At 44.2% G+C, this 27,428-nt stretch overlaps 1 protein-coding gene across 4 annotated transcripts in view; it reads left to right on the forward strand.

Moving 5' to 3' along the window:
- Positions 1 to 27,428, forward strand: part of CCDC180 (coiled-coil domain containing 180) — a 153,611-nt gene that overhangs the window by 104,192 nt on the left and 21,991 nt on the right. For all 4 annotated transcript variants that reach the window (XR_003942606.1, XM_030207751.1, XM_030207752.1 and 1 more), the window contains 4 exons: positions 9,056 to 9,142; positions 11,707 to 11,879; positions 11,966 to 12,030; positions 12,494 to 12,626. Coding sequence is in view for 3 of the 4 variants with exons in the window: in XM_030207751.1 (XP_030063611.1) it covers positions 9,056 to 9,142; positions 11,707 to 11,879; positions 11,966 to 12,030; positions 12,494 to 12,626 (458 nt within the window). In the remaining variant the exon portion in view is untranslated. The remainder of the gene's footprint in view (positions 1 to 9,055; positions 9,143 to 11,706; positions 11,880 to 11,965; positions 12,031 to 12,493; positions 12,627 to 27,428) is intronic.

A 27,428-nucleotide genomic window follows, 5' to 3' on the forward strand; every position in this document is an offset into this window, starting at 1 on the left:
GCCAACTTGAAGGGATAAGGTCCAAAGAACAGAAAGTACTGGGTAGGTGCACCACTATTTTGCAGAAAGAGTCCAAAGATTGAAAGAAGTCCAGGTAGCAGCTGAGTTCTAACAGATAAATCAGAATCCAAAGAGAGGGTGAGTGGGGAAAATTTTGCCTGAAGCGACACAATTTTAGTAGAAAAGTAGTTGACTAAGACACTTTTTTCTACCTTTGTTGTCTGAATGTTTTATTTTTCCATCATGTTAGTCCCAGTTTCTCTTTTCTGCTAATTCTGTTTCCATTGGCCGCTATTTGCTAGTTTACCTTTCTTCTCTCTTGTTCCATTCCCTCATTACACCTATCGCTGACATATCTTTCCCTTAAAGTCCTCTCACTTTTTTTCTTTTCTGCTACTCTATTCACCCAAGGGGCCTTTTACTAAGCTGCATAGGTGCCTAGTGTGCGCCAAGCATAATACCACACAATAATAATATTATTTGGTCCACAAAACTTAAGGGGCAAGAATAATAAAGAAAAAACTAAATTTAAAGAAAATGTTTAATATTAAAGGAGCAGAAATAACCAACAATAGTCCACAGCCAGATGCATCATTCCTTAGGGTTAACTTCAGGGCTGACCACAACTCCAATTTCTTCTCTGGCCACAATAAATTCGACCAGCTATTTAGGCTCAAAAAAACAGGAATTTTTCAACTTCTTTTGTGAGACCAAAAACAGTCTTTTGTCTGAGCAGATTCCAGATGCTCCATCTGAAACAGGCGATGTATTCTCGCTTTCCATCCTTCCACAGTAGGAGCTGCAGTTTTCTTCCAGTGGAACGCAATGAGACACTTCGCTACAGCTGTGCCCCAGCAAAACAGTTTATCCTGCCACCAATGTAAACCATTCCCATGCAAACCCAACAGACAGGACTGAGGAGTGAAGGGCACCTCACTCCAAATAGCTGCTGATAGAGCTTGTACAACATTGGTCCAAAAAATTGATATTAAATCACATTCCCACCATACATGCAAAAATATACCATTCGCACATCACCAGCACACATTGGGCACCTGGGGAAATATCCTCTGGATTCTGTCAGGTGTGTAGTACCATCTGGTAAGCAATTTAGACGCGTTTTCTTGTACCAACACAGAGATGCCTTGTAGACTTCACCACATATATTCTCCTAGTCTGAAACAGAAAAACTACATTGTAAATCATTTTCCCAATTAAGCATAAAGGCATGTTTTGACCACTCCCAACCCCTCATAAATTTGTAAATCAGGGATATAGGTTGGGGAGTTTTGTTTTTTTTTCAAAAGAAGCTAGAGATTCTCCAGACATTCTCTCCTTCGGGGGTCTTTCCACAGCCAGCCTTGTTGCGCTATATAATGTCTTAACTGTATATATGGTAGAAAATCCCCCTTCGGTAAATCATATAATTCCAGAGCTTTTCAAGTGAGACCATGCCCCCCCTCTACAAGGACATCTTGAAAGTGGACCAGACCCAGCTTTGCCCACTGATTAAATACCCCTCTCCTTTGTCCTGCTTCAAATTTAGATTCCCATCTTATAACAGCCAAAGTAGATGTCCAATTCTTCTGACCCCACCTCTTATGAACCTCACTCTATATACCCAACGTGGCATAAAAATGGGATTTAGGAGACTCCGTGTCCCCTCCCCTGGCTCCAAAGATTTCCAAAGCAATGAGCTCATCTGGCATCCGGAGAAGCTGCTTATCCAAGCTAACCTCCCAATCTAGTACCATTCTCAATTGAGCTACTATATAGTACCAATCTAGATTAGGGACTGCTCCACCACCTTGTTCCAGAGCCCCCCACAATGCTTGTCTGGACAGGTGTGGACACTTTCCCTCCCCCCAAAAATGAGAAATATACTGAATGCAGTGTAACCATTTATGTGAAATCTGAACTGGTAAGGTCTGAAATAAAAAGAGAAACCTTGGCAGTACATTCATCTTCACAATTGCTATATGGCCCCACTAGGATAACCATAACCCCTTCCATCTGCCCAAATATGAGTTAAAATCTTATCATAGTTAAGACTATAGAGACTCTGCAAATCATGAGGAATCCGAATGCCCAAGTAGCAGAAATGAGTTGACACCCAACAAAAGGGAAAGGCCCTGCGCAAAAAAACAGGACATTTTTGTTTTGATAAGAAATACAATATTTCACAGGAAATTTCAAAATAAATATTGTTCCCAAAGCCCAGGACTCTTGGCCTAAGGGCCAAGAATTCTTTCCTGTGCTTCTGTGTAGCTTGAGGCAAATCAAGAAATGTATGCACATTTGAGCCCAAAAACTGTTCACTAATATGACGGAAATATATTTTCAAAATGTAATCCCTAACATGTTCCACAGCGAAAGTCACGAATAAAGTTGTTTTAGATGTCACTGCCTCCAGTGAATTTTCCAAAAAGGCTGTTATTCAAACTCAACAGGAGCAGAGAGTAACAAAGTGCTAAATACAGCGTGTGTTGCCTCTAGATTCTCTCTGCTCACTGCTCATTTAGGGCTGTTCTTCTACCTCGATGCCACTCCCTGAAGGGTCTTCACAAAAAAACCACCAAAAGAAAGATGTGGGGACTATAGAATCGTGTACATATCATGTCCCAAACATCAATATGGAGCATAGATCATAAATAAATAGTATTATGATTTTGATATCGGGAGACCATCAGATCTAACTGCCTCACACAGCCATCAGAACATACATTTGTTCTATCGCAATAAGCGAAATGGTGTGGTGCAAATCTTCATCGGCTCCTCCCAGTATTCTTATGTTTCTTATGGTTCTTATATTTCTTGTATTTCTTTTTTTTCAAATATAACTCATGACTCATAAAGCAACTAATATTTTTAAAGACACTTATCTTAAATGATAGCAGCTTAAAGGTAGCAGAAATAGCAAAGATATCAGGGAACCCCCGCCGACATGGCCAAGTTTCGCGCAAAGCTTTTTCAAGGAAGAGGCTCACTGAAATGTAAAACAACCAGAATCAATCAAAAAGTGAACTATAACGATCTCCAGTATCAAAAGTTGTTTCATAGAACATTTTTCATCAGCTTTATATTAACATACCTTTCCATCCTATAATCGCTCCTACATATAAAAGATGGCCGCGGCGTTTTCAAGCGACCTCACTATTTAAATGAACCACAGCTGATCGTAGAAATACTAAACCGATTGGATACTCAAAAGGAACCCTCACGGCCAATGAAATTACAGCAAAGACCACCAGTCTATTTCAGCATTTAAACCACCCGGAGGTAGCGTATTCAATTGGAATATCCATCTTTGTTCTTTCAAATTTAAAAAATAGGAAATATTACCACCCTCCCACCCCACATCCACTTGATCTATAATTCTCCATCTAAGGTCTGTTAACAAATGACCACAGTCAGACCAATGTTGAACCATAGGTGCAGACAGTATTAAATTTTTAATGCGTGATTTATGTTCATTCAAACGTATTTTAATAGGTCTGCTAGATCTTCCTACATACATTTTATGGCAAGGACAAATGATCACATATACTACATTTTTAGAGAGGCAATTAGTATTTGACTTAGCATAAATGGGTCGTGCTGTATCTGAATATCTCCAAATATGTCCTTCAATCGTGGATTCACACCACTGGCACGATCCACATTTAGAGTGTCCCAAAATAACAGAAGTCAAGCTCTCGGTATCAAACCTTTTATATGATAACAGTTCACCCAATGTTTTACTACGCCTATAAGCTCCAATCGGGTGCTGTTCAAAACATTCATAAATCTGTAAAATATGCCAGTGTCGATGAATACTTGACATAATTTTAGAGCTAAAAGGTGAGTATGGAAGTACAGCAGTTAATTTGTCCTCCTGATCTTGAGGTTGATATTGTAGTAACAGATCTCGATTTGCAAATTTGGCTCTCAAATAAGCTTTCTTGACTACCGATTTTGGATAACCTCTCTCCAGGAATTTATGTGTCATTTTCACCGCTTGTGTTTCAAACATACTTATGTCTGAACAAATTCTCCTAATTCTCAAGAATTGGCTAATTGGTAAACTACTTTTCAAGTGGTATGGGTGAGAGCTGGAGAAGTGTAGTAAGGTATTACGTGAAGTGGGTTTTTGAAACAGTGTAGTTTTTATACAATCCAATGCTTTAAACACCCAAACATCCAAAAATTCCAATTCTTGATGGTGATAGTGGAATGTAAATTTCAAATTCCGTTGTAAAGAATTCAATATTTCCATAAATTGTAGAAGTTCTGTTTCTGAACCCTCCCAAATGAAAAAGATGTCATCCAGATAACGTTTCCAATATGAAACATGTCTAAATCCTTCTAATGTATAGATTAAAGTATCCTCAAATTTCGCCAAATATAATGTAGCAACTGAAGGGGCTAGCGTTGCCCCCATTGCTATACCCGTCTTTTGTTCATAAAATTGTTGTTGAAAGAAAAAATAATTTCTACTAATTACCAATTGGGCTAGTTTCATAAGATATTCAGTTGATATACGATGGGGGGCAGGTCGTGAATCAAGCATTTCTTTTATAACAGATAAAGCTTCCTCCTGCGGAATAACGGTATATAAAGATGTAACATCCACCGTAACAAAAATTGAATTGGTTGTAAGTCTCACATCTTGCAAACTACATAAAAAATGCGTAGTATCTTTCAAGTACGATTTTACATGCTGAGCCATAGGTTTCAAAAACACATCTAATAAAATAGATAAAGGTTCTAATATTGTGTTACATAATGCCACAATAGGGCGGCCAGGTGGATTTAAAATGTTCTTATGCACCTTTGGGAGGAAATAAATCCTAGGAGTATTTGGATGTTCTAAACATAGAAAACGAGCTTCTCGTGAAGTCAGCATAGCAGTAATTAAGCCTTCTTCAACAATCGTTTTAATTTCTCCCTGAAGTTCTAAAACAGGGTCATTCATCAGTTTCCTGTAAGTGGATGCATCATCCAAATGTCGCAATGCTTCTTGTATATATTTATTAATGTCCCATAGGGCTACCGCTCCACCTTTATCAGCTCGAAGTATAAGAACTTCACGTTGATTTTGCAATTGAGTTAATGCCTCATATTTTAATTTAGAAAGATTTTGAGTATGAAAAGTCCTTTGACATTGATTCTCAATTTGTTCTAAATCATGTAAAATACATTTCTGAAAAGCTATTACAGATGGATCCAAATTATCAAAAGGCATCCAAGATGATTTAGGATGGACAAGAGAGTTATCTGGTAATGGGGGATTAGCCAAAAAAAATTTTTTTAGATGCAGTTTTCGAAAAAATCTAAATAGAGAAACCCGTGTAGTAAAAGGATCATAATTAGTTGATGGAACAAAGCCTAATCCTAAATTTAATAATTGGTCTTGCATAGCAGAAAGTTCAAAAGATGAGATATTGATTACTACTGATTTTGATTGGTCCACGCTCGGGTTTGATAATATCTCCCCGAGCCCGGAGGATCTCCATGACTTCCTTGCATTTGAAATCGTGTTTGACGTCCCCGACGGCCCCTGTAAAAAGGGCGACGATCATCGGAGGAATTTTGATTTCTTGTAAATTGGGCAGGTCTTCTATCTTCCCCACCAGAATCACTATCACTTATAGCACCAGTAAATACTGTTTCTGCTGTAATTTTGGGGAAATCAAAATTCCTCCGATGATCGTCGCCCTTTTTACAGGGGCCGTCGGGGACGTCAAACACGATTTCAAATGCAAGGAAGTCATGGAGATCCTCCGGGCTCGGGGAGATATTATCAAACCCGAGCGTGGACCAATCAAAATCAGTAGTAATCAATATCTCATCTTTTGAACTTTCTGCTATGCAAGACCAATTATTAAATTTAGGATTAGGCTTTGTTCCATCAACTAATTATGATCCTTTTACTACACGGGTTTCTCTATTTAGATTTTTTCGAAAACTGCATCTAAAAAAATTTTTTTTGGCTAATCCCCCATTACCAGATAACTCTCTTGTCCATCCTAAATCATCTTGGATGCCTTTTGATAATTTGGATCCATCTGTAATAGCTTTTCAGAAATGTATTTTACATGATTTAGAACAAATTGAGAATCAATGTCAAAGGACTTTTCATACTCAAAATCTTTCTAAATTAAAATATGAGGCATTAACTCAATTGCAAAATCAACGTGAAGTTCTTATACTTCGAGCTGATAAAGGTGGAGCGGTAGCCCTATGGGACATTAATAAATATATACAAGAAGCATTGCGACATTTGGATGATGCATCCACTTACAGGAAACTGATGAATGACCCTGTTTTAGAACTTCAGGGAGAAATTAAAACGATTGTTGAAGAAGGCTTAATTACTGCTATGCTGACTTCACGAGAAGCTCGTTTTCTATGTTTAGAACATCCAAATACTCCTAGGATTTATTTCCTCCCAAAGGTGCATAAGAACATTTTAAATCCACCTGGCCGCCCTATTGTGGCATTATGTAACACAATATTAGAACCTTTATCTATTTTATTAGATGTGTTTTTGAAACCTATGGCTCAGCATGTAAAATCGTACTTGAAAGATACTACGCATTTTTTATGTAGTTTGCAAGATGTGAGACTTACAACCAATTCAATTTTTGTTACGGTGGATGTTACATCTTTATATACCGTTATTCCGCAGGAGGAAGCTTTATCTGTTATAAAAGAAATGCTTGATTCACGACCTGCCCCCCATCGTATATCAACTGAATATCTTATGAAACTAGCCCAATTGGTAATTAGTAGAAATTATTTTTTCTTTCAACAACAATTTTATGAACAAAAGACGGGTATAGCAATGGGGGCAACGCTAGCCCCTTCAGTTGCTACATTATATTTGGCGAAATTTGAGGATACTTTAATCTATACATTAGAAGGATTTAGACATGTTTCATATTGGAAACGTTATCTGGATGACATCTTTTTCATTTGGGAGGGTTCAGAAACAGAACTTCTACAATTTATGGAAATATTGAATTCTTTACAACGGAATTTGAAATTTACATTCCACTATCACCATCAAGAATTGGAATTTTTGGATGTTTGGGTGTTTAAAGCATTGGATTGTATAAAAACTACACTGTTTCAAAAACCCACTTCACGTAATACCTTACTACACTTCTCCAGCTCTCACCCATACCACTTGAAAAGTAGTTTACCAATTAGCCAATTCTTGAGAATTAGGAGAATTTGTTCAGACATAAGTATGTTTGAAACACAAGCGGTGAAAATGACACATAAATTCCTGGAGAGAGGTTATCCAAAATCGGTAGTCAAGAAAGCTTATTTGAGAGCCAAATTTGCAAATCGAGATCTGTTACTACAATATCAACCTCAAGATCAGGAGGACAAATTAACTGCTGTACTTCCATACTCACCTTTTAGCTCTAAAATTATGTCAAGTATTCATCGACACTGGCATATTTTACAGATTTATGAATGTTTTGAACAGCACCCGATTGGAGCTTATAGGCGTAGTAAAACATTGGGTGAACTGTTATCATATAAAAGGTTTGATACCGAGAGCTTGACTTCTGTTATTTTGGGACACTCTAAATGTGGATCGTGCCAGTGGTGTGAATCCACGATTGAAGGACATATTTGGAGATATTCAGATACAGCACGACCCATTTATGCTAAGTCAAATACTAATTGCCTCTCTAAAAATGTAGTATATGTGATCATTTGTCCTTGCCATAAAATGTATGTAGGAAGATCTAGCAGACCTATTAAAATACGTTTGAATGAACATAAATCACGCATTAAAAATTTAATACTGTCTGCACCTATGGTTCAACATTGGTCTGACTGTGGTCATTTGTTAACAGACCTTAGATGGAGAATTATAGATCAAGTGGATGTGGGGTGGGAGGGTGGTAATATTTCCTATTTTTTAAATTTGAAAGAACAAAGATGGATATTCCAATTGAATACGCTACCTCCGGGTGGTTTAAATGCTGAAATAGACTGGTGGTCTTTGCTGTAATTTCATTGGCCGTGAGGGTTCCTTTTGAGTATCCAATCGGTTTAGTATTTCTACGATCAGCTGTGGTTCATTTAAATAGTGAGGTCGCTTGAAAACGCCGCGGCCATCTTTTATATGTAGGAGCGATTATAGGATGGAAAGGTATGTTAATATAAAGCTGATGAAAAATGTTCTATGAAACAACTTTTGATACTGGAGATCGTTATAGTTCACTTTTTGATTGATTCTGGTTGTTTTACATTTCAGTGAGCCTCTTCCTTGAAAAAGCTTTGCGCGAAACTTGGCCATGTCGGCGGGGGTTCCCTGATATCTTTGCTATTTCTGCTACCTTTAAGCTGCTATCATTTAAGATAAGTGTCTTTAAAAATATTAGTTGCTTTATGAGTCATGAGTTATATTTGAAAAAAAAGAAATACAAGAAATATAAGAACCATAAGAAACATAAGAATACTGGGAGGAGCCGATGAAGATTTGCACCACACCATTTCGCTTATTGCGATAGAACAAATGTATGTTCTGATGGCTGTGTGAGGCAGTTAGATCTGATGGTCTCCCGATATCAAAATCATAATACTATTTATTTATGATCTATGCTCCATATTGATGTTTGGGACATGATATGTACACTCCCTGAAGGGTGCCATCTGAGGCCACCACCTCAGTTTGCCTCATTACAGGGCCGCCCCTGCTTGTACATATTTAAGAAGGATTTCTCACATTAATCTCACAGAGGCTGCCATGTTCTCAGTCCTGTGTATCGCTTCCTGTCTGTTTGGCCCATTCCTTCTTGGAGGCCTGAACACACTATTAAAACAAACAGCTCCATAAACTAACTTGGCATTTCCTCTAACCCAATGTGTTTAGCTGTTATAAAAGACAATTTCATTGAAGGCTTTCAGTTTATATTCATACATAGATACATGAAACCACTTCCTCTTAATCTTCTCTCCTGCCCCTCCATTTGATTGTGAACATGTCTGGTAGAAAAGCAAGCATCAGTGTGGCTTCTGCACTAACCACCTCTCTCCTTGGTTGTGTTAGGCTATAACTGCTGAAGAGCTGTACAACTTTGCTAAGTCTGTGATGAAACAAACGATGAACAGGAGCAAGTATCTGAACTGCCTGTTGGTAAGTGAGGGTATCTGAGCATCCCTGTCCATACCTTTTCTTTTACAGCAAATTTCTTGCCCAGGCAGAAGGTTTGTAAGACATGCCACCTGTCACGAAACACCTAGCCACCTACCTGGGGCTACTTTCAGCCACTTAGAGGGTCTGTCCCCAGCACAGCTCAGGTCCGCCTGCATCTGCCGCTTATACTCTACACTAGCATCTTCCTCCCATCAACTGGGTTCCAACCACCTCTGGGCAAGTAGTAAACCCTGGCATGCACTAAAGACTTTTTTCCGACGACGGTAGCAGCTAATGAAAACGGAATGCAGATGAGCAAATTGTGTAGAAACCCTATTATAATGAGATGCACTAACCTTTTCCGATTGGCTTAACGCTGGAAAATCTAACAAAAGGTCTGTACCTCTTGTTAAGTACGCGCATAAGCCAGACAAAAATGCTTTATTTAGAAAGACAAGCGTAAAACGGAGCAGTGAGAGGAGGCAAAGCAGAAGGAAAAATCACATTTAGCTGCACAGCCACAGCAAGAGAGGGCTCAGCAGTTCCCCTTTCACAGGCTCCCTCCCTCCCTCCGTGTGTGTTCGGGATCCAAGAGGAAGGCACAGCTCCCTCCTCCAGGTCTGTCTTAGCCAATCACAGCGCATTTAGCTCGGCTAAACGCATTGTGATTGGCTCAGGGACTTCCAGATCTCAGCTGAGTGAAGCACTGCCAAAAAAGACATTTTTATTATTGCAGGGGGGAATGACAGCCAAAATGGACGTTTTTTTTTTGGATGGGCGTCCATTTTGGCCGTCATTCCCCCTGCCCCCCTGCAATAATAAAAATGACTTTTTTGGCAGTGCTTCACTCAGCTGAGACCAGGAAGTCTCTGAGCCAATCACAGCGCGTTTAGCTCGGCTAAACGCGTTGTGATTGGCCCAGAGACTTCCAGGTCTGTCAGCCGAGTGAAGCACTGCCAAAAAAAGACGTTTTTATTATTGCAAGGGGGAATGACGGCCAAAATAGACATTTTTTTTGGATTGGCTTCCATTTTGGCCTTCATTCCCCCCCCCCCCCCCCCCCCCCTCCCGCAATAATAAAAAAGTATTTTTTGGCAGTGCTTCACTCAGCTGAGACCTGGAAGTTCCTGAGCCAATCTCGGCTAAATGCTTTGCTTAGCTGAGATAGACCTGGAGGAGGGAGCTGTGCCTTCTTCTTGGATCCTGATCACACACGGAGGGAGGGAGCCTGTGAAAGGGTTACTGCTGAGCCCTCTCTTGCTGTGGCTGTGCAGCTTTCAGTCCGAGGTACAGGTTTTTAAAGTTTTGTTTTTTAAAGTGAAGCACGTCCATAAAGGACGTTCTTGGCATGCGCAGAGCAGCCAGCATAACGCTTGGCTGCTCTGCGCATGCTCCATGGCTGACTGTTTACCGATGGAATAGAGAATACAAGTGAGCTACAACGAGCAGCTCATTTGCATTCCTATTCCTTGATGCATGCCCTTCCCTTACCGATTCGTTAAGGGAATCGGTAAGGGAAGGGCTCTAACGATTTTTTAGTGCATCTTCCCCTAAGACTGGAGAAAAGGCCAGTACATCCTAGCTGAATTTGAGCTCCTGGGCCAATCAGAGGCCAGAACAGCAAAATTTAAAAGTAGCTGGCCACATCACTGCAGGTTGACTTCTCTGTGTTAAACTAAAGAAGGAACTGTCATTTCTATGTAACAGCTTTAAACATAAACGTGCACCACCTGCTGGCCAAACTTGAGAAATAGACTTCATGAAATATTCTTGTAATTCATATACATAGTATGCTCGAAAATTCACCATTTCACCACACCATCAAAAGACAATTTCCATTTACCAAGATTTTTCATTAGGGACTCAATATTCAAAATGGTTTAAATTGCCTGTCCGGTGCTGTCTAGGCATTTTCAGTGGCACTTAACTGAATAGTGCCACTAAAAATGCCCAGTTAGCACCCAAGCTGAAACCGACTACTTTGGGGGCATTCTGGAGGCTGAGTCAGCACTTAACTGGTTAGTGCAGTATTCAGCACTTAACCGGTTAAAGGTGTTCCACATAAAATTCAGTCCTATTTTTATGTGGTTCTTTATAACCAATTATGTGCCGAATGTCACAGTTAATCGGCTATATTTTGGCTGGCTCCGTATACCCAGAAATTCAGTGCTAGAGCCCAGACATTGAATTTCCAGGTATAATGCTGGCAGTGGTCAGCAAAACGCTGAGTGCCACCAGCTGAATATCGAGCCCTAGCTTTTAATTTTCTGTCCATCTGACAAGGAAACAGTCATTTGGTTGAATAGTTGCTGGCACCAGTGTGTGTCCTACTTCAGTATAAATCCAGTGAAGTAGCAGTGTATTGTGTAGTTAGTTATCCTCCTTACACTGCATTTTTTCTTTGGAAAGTAAATTTATGCTTTGGGTGTGACCTATTGGGCTTATGGTGATGTTGGAGAAAATGTATACCATGAGTGGTATTACTAATCCACAAATTGGATACTGTTTGGTAGCAAATAGATGGTAGGGCTTGGTAAATATATTATTTCTTCCCTTCCATGTAGGGCTCATCTCATGTTTTAACAGACACTCCATTGCAAGGTTCTATTGCAGTAGCAGCAGCCCGATCTGATACCTTTCGACTGTTTTCAAGCAGTGCTAGTCTGCTGCAGCCATGCGAGATAGGAAAGTCGGTTCTCGAAGATGCAGCCATGCACGTGATCAAGAATATCCTTGAGTAGGTGATATCAGAAAGTGAATGGGAATGAAGATTTACAGGCGGGTCTCCCCCTCACCACTAGTCTTATTTCAATCACATTTCAGGTCTCAGCACCCACGTGAAGAGGTGGATAAGGAGCTTGCTGTCAGACACCAGGAGGTTGGACCAGGTAGGAAAACACACCTTCTTGAGTCATTCTCTTCTCTCATTCATCCTAGGAAATATGGCTTAAAGCATGGTTTAGATCGGTGGTTCCCAAACCTGATCCTGGAGGCATCCCACCAGTCAGGCTTTCAGGATACTATAATGAATGTTCATGAGATAGATTTGCATGCAGTGGAGACAGTGCATGCAGATGTCTCTCATGAATATTCATTGTGGATATCCTGAAAAATCTATCTGGCTAAGAGCCTCCTGGACCAGGTTTCAGAATGACTGGTTTAGAGTATAAGTTTGGCCTCAGGCTTACAAAGGTGACATAGAAAACACCCCTACAGTATCTTCTCTTCTCTTTTCTTCCCTTATCCTTCTCATTTCCTTCCTGTGTGTATCTTTCCTATGTATCTCCTCCAAATTATAGTAAAAAAGCATCTCTTTCTCTTCTCTTTTATGTTTCCTTTAATGTTATAAAGAACTTCAGCAGCTTTTTTCAGCTGGCCAGGCTACTGATGGTACCCGTAGCTCTGCCGCCACAGCAACAAAGAAATCAACCCCTCTCCAGGTTCAGAAGTCTGATGTCATACTCCCACGTTTGACATCAAAAAGGTAGGGTTAAGCAAAGGAAACTCTACAGCTATGTAGCCATATAATTCAGCCCTTATTTAACCCCCTGGGTCTGCACAGTTGCAGAAGGCTTAGACTGAATAAAGACGTTTGTTCATCGGGTTTAACTGACTTCTAGTCACCCCTGTTGATTTTGTCTTTATGCATCTCTATAACCTTTGGTGTAAGTAGAAGATGTCTAATGTTTTAATAACAATTAGATTTACTTTTAAAGAGAATCAATCTCCTGCCAGCTTGGTGGCTCATTGGAGTTCAATGATCCCTGGTTGGATTTCCAGATTGGGCCACCTGGCAAGGAAGGAAGTTGTGAGCATCTTTGAGGGTACTGCTAGGTGATGGATTTAAAGTCCATGATATAGTCTGCTAAATAAGACACCTGCACACCTGGTAGATGAGACAGCAGGGACAAAATAAGTTGCAAGCCAGGCAAGAAGAAAGACTGAAATAGCATGAGAAATCACCTAATGTTTCTAATGTGGGAGGGAAATTAGCCTGTAGATTTCTGCTGAACCTAATGCCATAAGCTCTGAATTGAGGTTCTGTAAATAGTTCAGAGAGCGAGCAAAATTTTATTTCTTTATTTATATCTGCATTTGTATCTCGCATTTTCCCACATTTGTAGTTTCAATGTGGCTTACAAGAGTTAGAGGTAGGTTAGTTATAGTTTGTATAGAGTCTAGCAGTTGTGGTTACAGTTCATATCACACAAGATGAGTGTTAAGTAGCTTAACAGTTGTCTAGAATTCGACAGGCATAATGTTATTTTTTGTTGCCTCATGTGAGCATGATAAGAGTTTGGGATGACTTGGGTGACAGTAGCTTATTTCAGTTCTGTCCATTGTCGTATTCTTGCAACATATTTCAATATTTTGGTTGGCTAGCTTGGGTCACTTGAGAGGAACTTTGTGAAAAAAATGAGTAGTTAGCCTTGAGTTTTAAGTCTTTCAGTAGTGCGTTCTGGTTTTGGTGCAGAAAAGGGAAAAGCCAGAAGTGTATGTTGATTTGTATTTGATGCCTTTACATCTAGAGAAGTGGAGGATAAGGTAGGATCTCGCTGACTTGCTTGCATTTCGGTTTGGTAGGTCTATCAGGTTGGCCATGTATCCCGGTGAGAGGTCGAAAATTATTCTGTTGGCCAGAGAACACATTTTGAAGGCTATGCGTACTTTGAATGGAAGCCAGTATATTTTTTGGAGAAGGGGTCTAGTTGAACCTATTTTTCCCCAAAGAGGAGTCTAGCTGCTGTGTTTTGTGCTGTTTGTAATTGCTTTAGAATTTGGTCTTTGCACCCTGCATCGATTCCATTGCAGTAGTTCACATGGGCTAGTATTATGGTTTGAATCATGTTGCAGAATACATCCCTTGGGAAGTATTGTTTTATTCATTTAAGTTTCCAAGTTCATTCTATTCGTGATTTTGGAGGTCATTTCTGATGGGTTATTTTTGAAGGGGTATAGATTGTGATGTTGTCAGCATATATGAAGGGATTATAGCCTTGTTTGGACAGAAACCAAACTAGTGGGACCATCAATAGGTTGAACATTATTGGTGAGAGTGGTGAGCCCTGTGGGACTCCGCATACTGCTTTCCAAGGTGGAGAGATTACAAAGTTAGACTTTACTTGATAAGATCTGGAGGTCAAGAACCCTTTGAACCATTTAAGAATCTTCACTCCAATTCCTATCTTATCAAGGATTCTTTGTAGGATTTGGTGATCCACCATGTCTAATGCACTCAACATGTCGAACTGGAGTAAGAGGATGTTTTTGCCTATTGAGATTTCTTGTTTGAATTTGGTCAGAAGTGTGATCAATACTGTTTCAGCGCTGTGATGGGGTCTGAAGACTGATTGGGATTCATGTAAAGTGGAGAATTTATTGATGTATTCCATTAGTTGTTTGGCCACAATGCCTTCCATCACTTTGATTGTTAGTGGTAGGGATGCAACCGGTCTGTAGTTTGAGATATTTGTGTTTTTTTCTTGGTGTGTCTTGGGATAGGTGTGAGCAGAATGTTTCCCTTATCCTGTGGGAATTGGCCTTCCTGGAACATAAAGTTTAGATGGGATGCGAGTTCTTCAACAAATTGGATAGAGGTTGTTTTCATAATATAGTTGGGGCATGTATCAAGTAAGCAATGGGCGGAAGAGAACTTTCTTATCGCTTGAGCTACTGCCTCGGAAGGAAGCTGAGCAAAGGTTGTCCAGGTCTTGTCCGCTGGTGTTTCCTCTGGGGGTGGATCTAGTTCATCTATGAAGGATTCAAGGTTGGTATCTTCCTGAAGTAGATTTTTCCATAGGTTGATGATCTTCTCTTCAAAATATTTGGCTAAATCATTTTTCTGGTGGTAGATCTTCATTTGTTGTTGTCACTATTTTGGTATCAAGTAGATTGTTTATAACCTTGTATAATTTCCTTGTGTCCTTGTAGTTAGATCCTATTTGTTCGAGGTAGAATTTTCTTTTTGTCTTATTTTTTTGTTTGTACTTTTTTTGTGTGTTTCCTTCCATAAAGCTATTGTAGATTCATTTTTGTTTTTTCTCCATGCACGTTCTTGTATTCTGCATTGGATTTTCAGTTCTTAATTGTACCAGGGGATTGTATTGCATTTTTGTGAGGTTTTGGTTCACCTGGATGCTATTTCGTCTAGGATGGTAGTGCATCTTTTGTTCCATTCTGCGAGGAAGTCTATGGAGTCGGTAGGTGGTGACCACTGATTTTCGTACATGGAGCGCCAGAATGTCGTTGGGTCACTTTTTCCTCTTGTTGTATAAGAGTTTTGGCTTTGTGTTTGTGGGGTTCCTGTTTCTTTCCAGTAAAGGGTCGTGTTTAGTCTGAAGTGGTCAGACCAGGGGCGTATCTGCGTGGGGCCACAGGGGCCTGGGCCCCCGCAGATGTCGCCCTGGCCCCCCTCCCCGCCGTCAACCCTCCCCCGCTGCTTACTTTTGCTGGCGCCGAGGTCCGACCCGCAATCGCCGTTTTTCGTCTTCCTCCGTGGCCATGCTTCCAGGAAGTAACGCTGCAGTGCTGATTCGTTGAATCCAGTTCGGCGTCTGACGTCAGACGTCGAACTGGATTCAACGAATCAGCACTGCAGCGTTACTTCCTGGAAGCATGGCCACGGAGGAAGACGAAAAACGGCGATTGCGGGTCGGACCTAGGCGCCAGCAAAAGTAAGCAGCGGGGGAGGGTTGACGGCGGGGAGGGGGTGGAGAGAGGAGGCGGCGGCGGCGGCGGCGGGGGGGGGGGGAGGGAGGCAAAAATGTGCCCCCCCTCTCTGGCTCTGGCCCCCCCTACCGCCGGATTCCAGATACGCCCCTGGGTCAGACCAAGGGGTTTCTGTCCAGGTCTGGTTCTTTATTGAGAAGTTCTGATCTGTTGAGAATTTGTATGCTAGTAAGTTCAGTGTCTGACTTTTTACATGGGTTGAGTTCATTGGTGGCCAGTTGAATTCCCATAGTTGAAGAAATTTGTTGCACTCTTTTGTGCTTGCTGTGTTTTGGTCCTCTAAATGTAGGTTAATGTCTCCTATTAACATCACGTTAGGGTTTGCTACACATATTTCTGAGATAAAAGTCCATAAAGTTTAAAGTCCATGAAGTTTGTCTGGGCAACCCTCCAGTTTCCTGGGGGTCTGTAGAATACGATGCAACATAGGTGGTTGTTCAGAGATTTGTCCTTTATTCTGATCGAGGCGATTTCAAGATGTGGTGTTATGAAATCAGCAATGGTTTCCATTTGAGTATATAATAGTGTGATGCCCCTTCCCTTTTTTCTCTTTCTGGTCTAGTGTTCAATTTTATAGCCTGGAGGGCAGAGGTCTGAGATTATGGGGTCTTCTTTGTTGTGGATCTATGTTTCGGTGAGGAAAACTGGTCAAGGTCTTTCTCCATTATCCAGTCCTTTATGGTTTCCGTTTTGTTCACTGCTGATCTAGCATTTCTATATCCCACTGGACTTGGTAAGTAGGTTTCCTCTGTTGCTGGAATTTGGGAATTTTCAGTAGTTGTCGCTTGTTTGGTTTATTGGTTTGGTTTGGGCCCTTTTCTGTTGTCTGCTATGTTTGATTCATAGATGAAGCGGGTTTTTTTTTTGTTAGTCGGTTTTTAGTTTGATGAAAGGTGGTGTGTCCGGTTGGGTGGTTTAGATTATACCATATGGGTATGATGTTGTGATCATCTTGTCATAGAGCTCCTTCTGTGGTAATTAGTGTTAGGATATAAAGTCCTAGGAGAAGTTTTATTTTGTGCATTTTATTTATTTATTTGTAACACTTGTACCCCGCGCTTTCCCACTCATTAGCAGGTTCAATGCGGCTTACATAGTATATCAGGTTAACAAATAGGGGCATAATCGAATGGAAACGCCTATCTCCACGGGCGTTTATCTCCGAGAACGGGTCCGTGAAGGGGCAGGCCAAACCGAATTTTCAAAAAAATGGACGTTTTTGAGCGGGGCGTTTGTTTTTTTTAGCGATAATGGAAACTAAAAACACCCCGCTCAAAAACGTCCTAATCCGAGCCATTTGGTCATGGGAGGGGCCAGGATTGGTAGTACACTGGCCCCCCTAATATGCCAGGACACCAACTGGGCACCCTAGGTCAGTGCGGTGGACTTCAGACAAATCTCCCACATGCATAGCTCCCTTACGGGTGCTGAGCACCCAACCACCCTCTCCCAAAACCCACTACCCACAAATGTACAACACTACCATAGCTCTTAGGGGTGAAGGGGGCACCTACATGTGGGTACAGTGGGTTTTGGAGGCCTCCCATTTACCTGCACAAGTGTTACAGGTGGGGGGGGGGGATGGGCCTGGGGCCACCTGGCTGAAGTGCACTGCGGTACCCACTAAAAGTGCTGCAGGGACCTGCATACACGCAGGCCTCTAGGACTGGTTGCTGCTATATAACATTGGCACACCAGTTGACACCTGAAGACTAATCTCTCCGAAAATGTCCTTTATTGGAATAACCGCCTTTACTCACAGTTAACTGCAGATCAGAGGTTGTGCCCCACTGGCAACGAGTCTCCCTGGTACTGAGATGAGCAGTAGGTCAGAGCTGGCAGAATGCTGTACAATGCCCTCTTTCAGCCACATTCAGGGTAAAAACTAAGTTGTCTAACGTGGCTAACACAGGAAAGGTAACTAAAACTGGCTTACAAAAATGGCCACTACCGCATGGACTACAACAGGAAACACAACAGGGCACACTCTGACCCAATAGGCAGGGGGAAAAGCACCATGGGAGAAGAGCCTACCAATTACCAACATCGTGAGACTGTAACACAAGCTAATGAAATCACGGAGCCCAATACCCTACACCCACCACAATGCAATGCTGATGTGACCCTTTACTGCACCCGAGAGCCACATCTGACCCAGGGAAAGGTTGTGACAGGATCGAACATATTCTGCTGTCATGGAGGTGGGTACGGCATTTGAGGCTGGCATACAGGTGGAAAAAAAGATTTTAAAGTGGGGTTTTTTTGGTGGGAGGGGGTTAGTGACCACTGGGGGAGTGCGGGGAGGTCATCCCCGATTCCCTCCAGTGGTCATCTGGGCAGTTGGAGCACTTTTTTGGGACTTGTTCATGGAAAAAAAAGGGTCCAAAAAAAGTGACCCAAAATCGCGGAAAAAAAACGCCTTTTTTTCGATTATCAGCTAAAGACGCCCACCTCTCGGCTGATAACCACACCCCAGTTCTGCCTCCACCACGCCTTCGATATGCCCCCGTCAACTTTATTCGTTTCCGCGACGGAGTGCAGTTGGAAACGCCCAAAATCGGCTTTCGATTATACCGATTTGGGCGCCTTTGCGAGACAAACATCTATCTCCCGATTTAGGTCGCACTATAGGCGTTTTTCTCTTTCGAAAATAAGCTGGAAAGTAATATAGAATGGATACAGTTGTAATATAGTAAGTAAAGCTGTGTTCGTAAGATGTGGATAGGTAAGATGCGGATAGGTAAAATGGATTTCTTTTGTATAATTGTTTTTGTTTAAAGGGGGAGGTTTACCATATTTATTTATTATAGTGAACAATCTATCTGCTCAGGCAGAAGAAGAGTTAGTTCAACACGTTGGTCGTACTAATTAATTTCTACAATTATTGAATGTGGCAAAGACCAAATTTTGTGGTTGTCACTGGTGGGTGAGGTTTGTCCTTTTTCGGGTTTTTATTTGGATTCTGTTTTTGTGCCAGTGTCTGATTGTATTCAGAGTTTAGGAATGACCTTAGACACAACCTTGTTGGGTCGGTGCTTCATGCAGTGTTTGTTAAACTGTGTTTGGTGACTTGGTTTTGGAGGTTTTGGAGCAGAAGTTTCATACGGCTTTGCAAAGTTATGTGTTAACGCACTTTGATCATTGCAATACCTTGTGTGGATTACCATGTGGAGTGTTGCGAGCTCTGCAGGTGATGTAGAATGCTGCAGCCGATTGCTTATTAGAGCAAGTAAGTTTGAGCATATTACCCCACATTTTAAAAACATTGCATTGGTTGCCTGTTGCCTGACGGATTCAATTTAAACTGCTCGTATTGTTTAAGGCACTGCATGATGAGGCTCCTTATACTGTGGTTCAAAAGTTGCAGAAGTAGTATCCTATAAGATCCTTGCATTCGTAGGATCAAAAATTGTTGACTGTTTCCTCTATTCGCAGTATTTAACATGCAAATTTTTTCTGTTGGCTGACCTCAGTTGTGGAATATTTTGTCTCTTTCTGTACAGTTGACTTTTTTGGTGGTATTTAAGAAGCAGATAAAGGCTTTGCTGTTTCAGAGAGCATTTTCTGAAGCATAGTTGGTGGGGGGTTTGGGCTTCAAGATTAAGGTTCTGTTTATGTTTGTTGAGTGTATTGATGGTATTTTCTGTAATTTGATTGTTTGTTTTATTGTAGTCTGCCCAGATTTTTGGATGGGCGGATTATACATTTTTGTAAATAAATATTGTATACAGCCTTCTTAGTCCATCTGCTAGTGGCCCATCTTCCATCACCGGGTGTCTTGTCGCTAGTCTCACTGGCCTCCGATCTTGTGGCCGTGTCTGGGAACGGTGTTATGTGGTGGTGGTTCCCGTCTCCTGCTGTGGTCGGGTTCTAGCTGGACGGCATCGCCAATAGTAGTGGGTCCATCCCCTAGCCTTTGGTGAGAAGAATTCCCACTTTGTTGGCCTTGTGTGATGCCGCATGGTTTTCTGTAGTGTGTGGCAGTGTCCTGTTGATTCCTGGGTCTTATGATCTCTTAATCAGGGAGTCTTGGTCCGTGTTACGTCCTGGTGATGCTGTTGTTGTTGGTGTGTTCTCTGGCATCCTCGTGCACTCGGGCCCTCACTGCGGCCAGCCACTTCCTCTCCACCAAGCCATCGGCTGGTCGTCAGCGGAACATCTCCCTGTCCTGTCGTCCGTTGGAACCCTCACAGGTGCTCTCAGTCAGCTGAGTATCTCTCATGAGTGCTCTCAGTCAGGGCAACTGAATCATGGCTTGAACGTTCAAATCTGGTCGGGGAGCAGAGAGCTTCCCCCCCTTGGAGGATTTCTTCTCCGAGGACAAGCAGGCTGCTTGTTCTCACGACTGGGTAGACGTCCACAACAGCCCCCTCCAACCGGAAGAAAAGTCTTGCGGGAGGTCCCGCACGCGGGGCACGCCCACTGCGCATGCGCGACCGTCTTTCCGCCCGTGCGTGACCGCTTCTGCTCAGTTCCTGTTTTTCCACGCTTGGAGAGAGACAGAGTTTCGTCCCTCTCCTCTGTCAGCCCCGGAAAACGGTTTTCACAGCCTTGTCCGCTATTTTCTTTAATTGTAGCGCTTTTGCGTTCCCTTTCCCTCGTGTTTCCAAAAAAAAAAAGAGAGAAGAAAGTCTCATTCCCCTTCGAGTTTTCTCGAACTTTCCTTTCGCCGTTGTCTGGCCGCGCGTCCGAGTTTTCCCCTTTTTTGTGGCCCCTTTTTACCGCCACCGTCGACGGTTTTGACCTCGCCGACGCGATTTTTCCGTCAATGTCATCGAAGGTCCCGAGCGGCTTTAAAAAGTGTGGTTGGTGCGGCTGGCAAATCTCGCAATCCGATACCCATGCTTGGTGCCTCCAGTGCCTTGGCCCGGAGCATAATTCCAAAGCGTGCACCTTGTGTCTCTGCTTGAAAAAGCGGACACAGGTTGCGAGACAAGTTCTTCGGGACTGTCTTTTTGGAACTTGCGCCGGCCCATCGGCGTCAGTAGCATCGGTGCCGACTGCAGGAACTTCGGCATCGGTACCGGTGGTGACGACTTCAGCGCCGAGCATGGCATCGACCCCAGGAGTACAGGTTCCTTTGGGCTGACGACCTTCCAGCGATGGGAGCGGGGAACAGCCAAGTGGGCCTTCACCCGCCTTGGCTGGTCCCGCCGTACAGGGCCATCGGGACTGAACCCTGTCGGACCCGACCCCGAGGAGGCGTGGGGACTCCACGTCCTCCTCGTCTGTGCCACGGAGCGCCGATGACGGAAGAAGCTTGCTAAGAAACACCGTTATTGGTCGCCTCCTGCGCACGGTACCAGGAGCTCCGGGGCGTCGAGGGACTCGGCCCCCGAAAAGCGTCGACGCAGGGAGCAGCGCTCCCCCTCCATTGAAGAGGTGTCGATGCGCAGGTCGTTGGGCACTCCAGTACCGTCTCCTGGACCCAGGCAGATTAGGGCACCAACGCCTACACCGGCCCCCCAGCCTCTCCCGGCAATGGCCCTGGACGAGCACCTCCGGGCCATCCTCCCAGGTATCCTGGAGGGGCTGCTGCGCCAGTCTCTCCCTGCGCCGGGGGTGCTTGCGCCATCGGCACCGTTGATGGGAGCACCGGCTGGCTGTGGCCCTGTGATGCGGCCCTCGACACCAGTACCGCTTGCAGCGCTGGTCTCGACCGCCACTCAGGTGGAATCCCCGTCTACGTCGATGGAGGAAGCTTCGTCCCCGCCAGCGCGGGAGTCCACCTTTCGGCACCATCATCGAGGTGGTTCCTCGGAGTCGAGATGGGGCCCGGTTGCGGACTGAGGTCAGAGAGCTCATGTCCTGCACCGAGGAGGAGGCCTCGTGGGGGGAGGAGGAGGAGGATCCCAGATATTTCTCCTCCGAGGAGTTTGGTGGTCTTCCTCTGACCCCATGCCTTCACCGGAGAGGAAGCTCTCGCCTCCAGAGAGCCTCTCCTTTGCCTGCTTTGTCCGGGACATGTCTGTGAGCATTCCCTTCCCAGTGGTCACTGTGGATAAGCCAAGGGCTGAGATGCTCGAGGTCCTCGATTATCCATCACCACCTAGAGAGTCTTCCACTGTACCGTTGCACAATGTCCTGAAGGAGACACTGCTTCGGAACTGGTTGAAGCCTCTATCTAATCCCACCATCCCCAAGAAAGCGGAGTCCCAATATAGACCCGGAGTTGATGCGGCCTCAGTTGCTGCATGACTCAGCGGTGGTGGACTCTGCTCTCAAGAGGGCCAAGAGTTGGAGGGATACCGCCTCGGTGCCCCCAGGGCGAGAGTCTCGCGCTCTGGACTCGTTTTGGGAGGAAGGCCTATCATTTTCCATGCTCGTGACCAAGATCCAATCATACCAGCTCTACACAAGCATCCACATGCGGAACAATGTGCGGCAACTGGCGGACCTGGTCAACAAGCTCCCGCTGGAGCAAGCCAGGCCTTTTCAGGAGGTGGTCAGGCAGCTGAAGGCGTGTCGCAAATTCCTGTCCAGGGGTATTTATGACACTTGTGATATTGCATCCAGAGCCGCCGCCCAGGGTATAGTGATGCGCAGGCTCCTATGGCTGCGTACCTCTGACCTAGACAACAGGACCCAGCAATGGCTGGTGGATGTCCCTTGCCGGGGGGATAATATTTTCGGTGAGAAAGTCGAGCAGTTGGTAGAGCAGCTCTACCAGCGGGAAACCGCTCTCGACAATCTCTCCCACCAGGCACCTTCAGCATCCACCTCCACAGATGGACGTTTTTCCCGGGCCCGGCGGTCTGCACCCTATGCCTACAGTAAGCGTAGGTACAACCAGCTGGCCCGAAGGCCTCCTCAGGCACAGGGCCAGCCCCAGCGCTCTCGTTCCTGTCAACAGCGTGCGACCAAGCAGACCCCTGTAGCTCCACAGCAAAAGCAGGGGACGGGCTTTTGACTGGATCCAAGGGAGCATAGCCGCCATAAAAGTGCCCGTGCCGGACAGCCTGCCAGTCGGCCGGGGGGGGGGGGAGGTTGAAAGTTTTTCACCAAAGGTGGCCTCTCATAACCTCCGGCCAGTGGGTTCTCCAGATAGTGCGGTGCGGGTACGCCCTGAATTTGATCTCCACGCCGCCAAATTGCCCACCGGGAGCTCAATCCTTCAGCTCCCACCACAGGCAGGTACTTGCAGAGGTCGAGCCCGTGCCACCCGGGCAGGAAGGGCAGGGATTCTATTCTAGGTACTTCCTTGTGGAAAAGAAAACAGGGGGGATGCGCCCCATCCTAGACCTCAGAGGCCTGAACAAATATCTGGTTCGAGAAAAGTTCAGGATGCTTTCCTTAGGCACCCTTCTTCCCCTGGAGCTCCGAGTGGTCTGGAACGTGCTGAAGGCTTTGAGATCGGCTGTCCTTCCAAATTATCCAAATCCGGACAGACAATCAGGTTGCAAAGTACTACATCAACAAGCAGGAGGGCACCGGATCTCACCCCCTGTGTCAGGAAGCCGTCAGGATGTGGCACTGGGCATGCCAGCATGGCATGCTTCTCCAAGCCACGTACCTGGCAAGCGTAAACAGTCTGGCCGACAGGCTGAGCAGACTCATGCAACCGCACGAGTGGTCACTCCATTCCAGGGTGGTACGCAAGATCTTCCGAGAGTGGGGCATCCCCTCGGTGGACCTTTTCGCCTCCCAGACCAACCACAAGCTGCCTCAGTTCTGTTCCAGACTACAGGCCCATGGCAGACTAGCGTCAGATGCCTTTCTCCTTCATTGGGGGGAGGGCCTCCTGAATGCTTATCCTCCCATACCCTTGGTGGGGAAGACCTTACTGAAACTCAAGCAACACCGCGGCACCATGATTCTGATCGCGCCCTTTTGGCCCCTTCAGCTCTGATTCCCTCTTTTTCTGGAGTTGTCCTCTGAAGAACCATGGAGATTGGAGTGTTTTCCAACCCTCATCTCGCAGAAGGAGGGAGCACTTCTGCACCCCAACCTTCAGTCTCTGGCTCTCACGGCCTGGATGTTGAGGGCATAGATTTTGCTGCCTTGGGTCTGTCCGAGGGTGTCTCCCGCGTCTTGCTTGCTTCCAGGAAGGATTCCACTAAGAGGAGTTACTTGTTTAAGTGGAGGAGGTTTGTTGTCTGGTGTGACAGCAAGGCCCTAGAACCTCGCTCTTGTCCTGCATAGACCCTGCTTGACCTTCTGCACTTATCGGAGTCTGGTCTCAAAACCAACTCAGTAAGGAACCACATTAGTGCAATTAGTGCTTACCATTATCGTTTAGAGGGTAAGCCCATCTCTGGACAGCCTTTAGTCGTTCGATTCTTGAGAGGTTTGCTTTTCTCAAAGCCCCCTGTCAAGCCTCCTGCAGTGTCATGGGATCTCACCGTTGTCCTCACCCAGCTGATGAAACCTCCTTTTGAGCCACTGAATTCCTGCCATCTGAAGTACTTGACCTGGAAGGTCATTTTCTTGGTGGCAGTTACTTGAGCTTGTGGAGTCAGTGAGCTTCAAGCCCTGGTAGCTCATACTCCTTATACAAAATTCCATCATAACAGAGTAGTCCTCCGCACTCACCCTAAGTTCCTGCCAAAGGTGGTGTCGGAGTTCCAACTTAACCAGTCAGTTGTCTTGCCAACATTCTTTCCCTGGCCTCATACCTGTCCTTCTGAACGTCAGTTGCACACATTGGACTGCAAGAGAGCATTGGCCTTCTACCTGGAGCGGACACAGCCCCACATACAGTTCGCCCAATTGTTTGTTTCTTTCGACCCCAATAGGAAGGGGGTCGCTGTCGGGAAACGCACCATCTCCAATTGGCTAGCAGATTGCATTTCCTTCACTTACGCCCAGGGACTGACTTTTGAGGGTCATGTCACGGCTCATAATGTTAGAGCCATGGCGGCGTCAGTGGCCCACTTGAAGTCAGCCACTATTGAAGAGATTTGCAAGGCTGCGACGTGGTCATCAGTCCACACGTTCACATCACATTACTGCCTCCAGGATACCCGACGCGACAGTCGGTTTGAGCAGTCGGTGCTGCAGAATCTGTTCAGGGTTTGAATCCAACTCCACCCTCCTGGGCCCGGTTTTATTCTGTTCAGGCTGCACTCCCAGTTGTTCTTCGTAGGTCAATTTCTGTTATGTCCTCGCCGTTGCGAGGCCCAGTTGACCCTGTTTGTTGTTTTGAGTGAGCCTGGGAGCTAGGGATACCCCAGTCGTGAGAACTAGCAGCCTGCTTGTCCTCGGAGAAAGCGAATGATACATACCTGTAGCAGGTGTTCTCCGAGGACAGCAGGCTGATTGTTCTCACCATCCCTCCCTCCTCCCCTTTGGAGTTGTGTCTTTCTTATTCCTTCGCTTGTCATTTAACTGAGCGGGAGCGGTCACGCACGGTCAGGAAGACGGCCGCGCATGCGTGGTGGGCATGCCCCGCGTGCGGGACCTCCTGCGAGACTTTTCTTCCGGTTGGAGGGGGCTGTCGTGGACGTCTACCCAGTCGTGAGAACAATCAGCCTGCTGTCCTCGGAGAACACCTGCTACAGGTATGTATCATTCGCTTTCTGTTGCAGCTGCTCATATAGGCTATGCCCCACCCTCTCCAAGCGACTCTGTAGCACTAGCTTAAAGGGTTTCTGTTTCTGATCAGGGCCCCTTTCAGCTACACCTCCCATCTATTTTATCTCTTCATTATTCCAAATGAATTACCAGACTCTGAAGATGCTGTTTTTGACTCTGTCAGCTAGTACTTTTCAGAGAGAAGACTCATAAGAACATTTCTGGGACTTGGTTGCAGTCAGCTCCCCTAAACCTGAGTGTTTCAACCTTCCTGTAATAAAGATCAATAAACAATTTGTAGGTCATATCTTTTTATGGGCTAAAATAACACAGTTTTGACTCTCTTTCAAGGACTGGTCCCTTCAGATAGTGTCTGTGATCGGATGAAGGGAATATAGCTTTCAGAAACTGGTCACAAATGTTTCAACGTAGGGGCCTAGTAAACAAAGTGAGCTTCAGTTAAGATGTGTTATTTTTGATGACTAGGCCACCACCTAGGGTGCGCACAGGCAGGAGGTAGGAGCTCAGGATGCAGCATGGAGGAAAAAAGGTTTCCCTTGTCTTTTCCAGATCTCTCAATCACCAAAAGCAAACTCCTTTCAAGGAGAACAAATTTTAGAACAGAGTTCAAAATAGATAAAACAGTTCAGATCCATGCCAGGTTTTTATTCCAGCCCTTCCAATTGGCTAAGCAAGAGAATCATGAGAAAATCAATGGGGCACCGGAATTTTCTCCAGCTCTATTACTCAGGTAATCATTCCACTCTTACAGCAACAGTTCTCCAAAGTTTACCCATAAAATTCTCATAACAGGCAGGGCGTTTACCTGTAAAGCATTGCACTGCCTCTGCTTTGCAGTGTCATGGTTTGTAAGTGCCTCGGCTGCATAACTGACAGCAGTTCTTTAGTTGATCTTCATTAGCAATAGTAATTGGACAGAAAGTGAATTGGTTTAAGTCTAGTTTTCATTTTCAGATTTGATATACCACAAATTTAAAATTAAAATCTAAGTATACCCTGAAATAGTGAAAACTTGGTTGAACTGCTGACTTTATAAAGTAATGGACATGGGTCGCAGTGTGGTCTTGCTCTTGTCTACACTTTAGGTTTAGGTTTATTTATTTTTATTCTACTTGGTTGAACTTCTGAATTTATAAAATAATGAATGGACCTATGGTCCACAATGTACTCTTGTCTGTAGTTTAGGTTTATTAATTGTTGTTCTGCTTTAAACCAAAGTGGATTACATGATACAAACACACAAGCAACACATTGCATGCTAAATAACTTCCTTTCCTGCTCTGCAAAAACAAGTTATTCTGGAGCACTGACCATGGGTCAGCATGGGTTCAGCTGAGGGGTCTTGCCTCACTAGTTTGCTTCATTTCTTCGAAGGTGTGAATAAACATGAATAAAGGTAAGCCGATTGATGTAGTGTGTCTAGATTTTCAGAAAGCTTTTGATAAAGTTCCTCATGGGAGACTCCTGTGAAAATTAAAGAGTCATGGGATAGGAGGCAAGGTTCTCGTATGACTCAGGAATTGGTTATCGGACAGAAAAGAGGGTAGAGTTAAATGGTCATTTCTCTCAATGGAGGAGGGTGAACAGTGGAGTGCCACAGGGATCTGTATTGGGACCGGTGCTATTAAACATATTTATAAATGATATGGAAATCGGAACGACGAGTGAGGTGATTAAATTTGCAGACGACACAAAACTATTCAAAGTTGTTAAAAACACGTGCGGAATTTGAAATATTGCAAGATGACCTTAGGAAATTGGAAGACTGGGCATCCAAATGGCAGATGAAATTCAATGTGGACAAATGCAAGGTGATGTACATTGGAAAGAATAATCCAAATCATAGTTACCTGATGTTAGGGTCCAACTTGGGAGTCAGCACTCAAGAAAAAGATCTAGGTGTCACTGTAGATAACACACTGAAATCTTCTGCTCAGTGTACGGCGGTGGTCAAAAAAGCAAACAGGATGCTAGGAATTATTAGGAAAGGGATGGTAAAAAAGACCAAAAATACTAAAATGCC

Source organism: Microcaecilia unicolor, chromosome 6, assembly GCF_901765095.1.
Source record: "Microcaecilia unicolor chromosome 6, aMicUni1.1, whole genome shotgun sequence".
Lineage (NCBI taxonomy): Eukaryota > Metazoa > Chordata > Amphibia > Gymnophiona > Siphonopidae > Microcaecilia > Microcaecilia unicolor.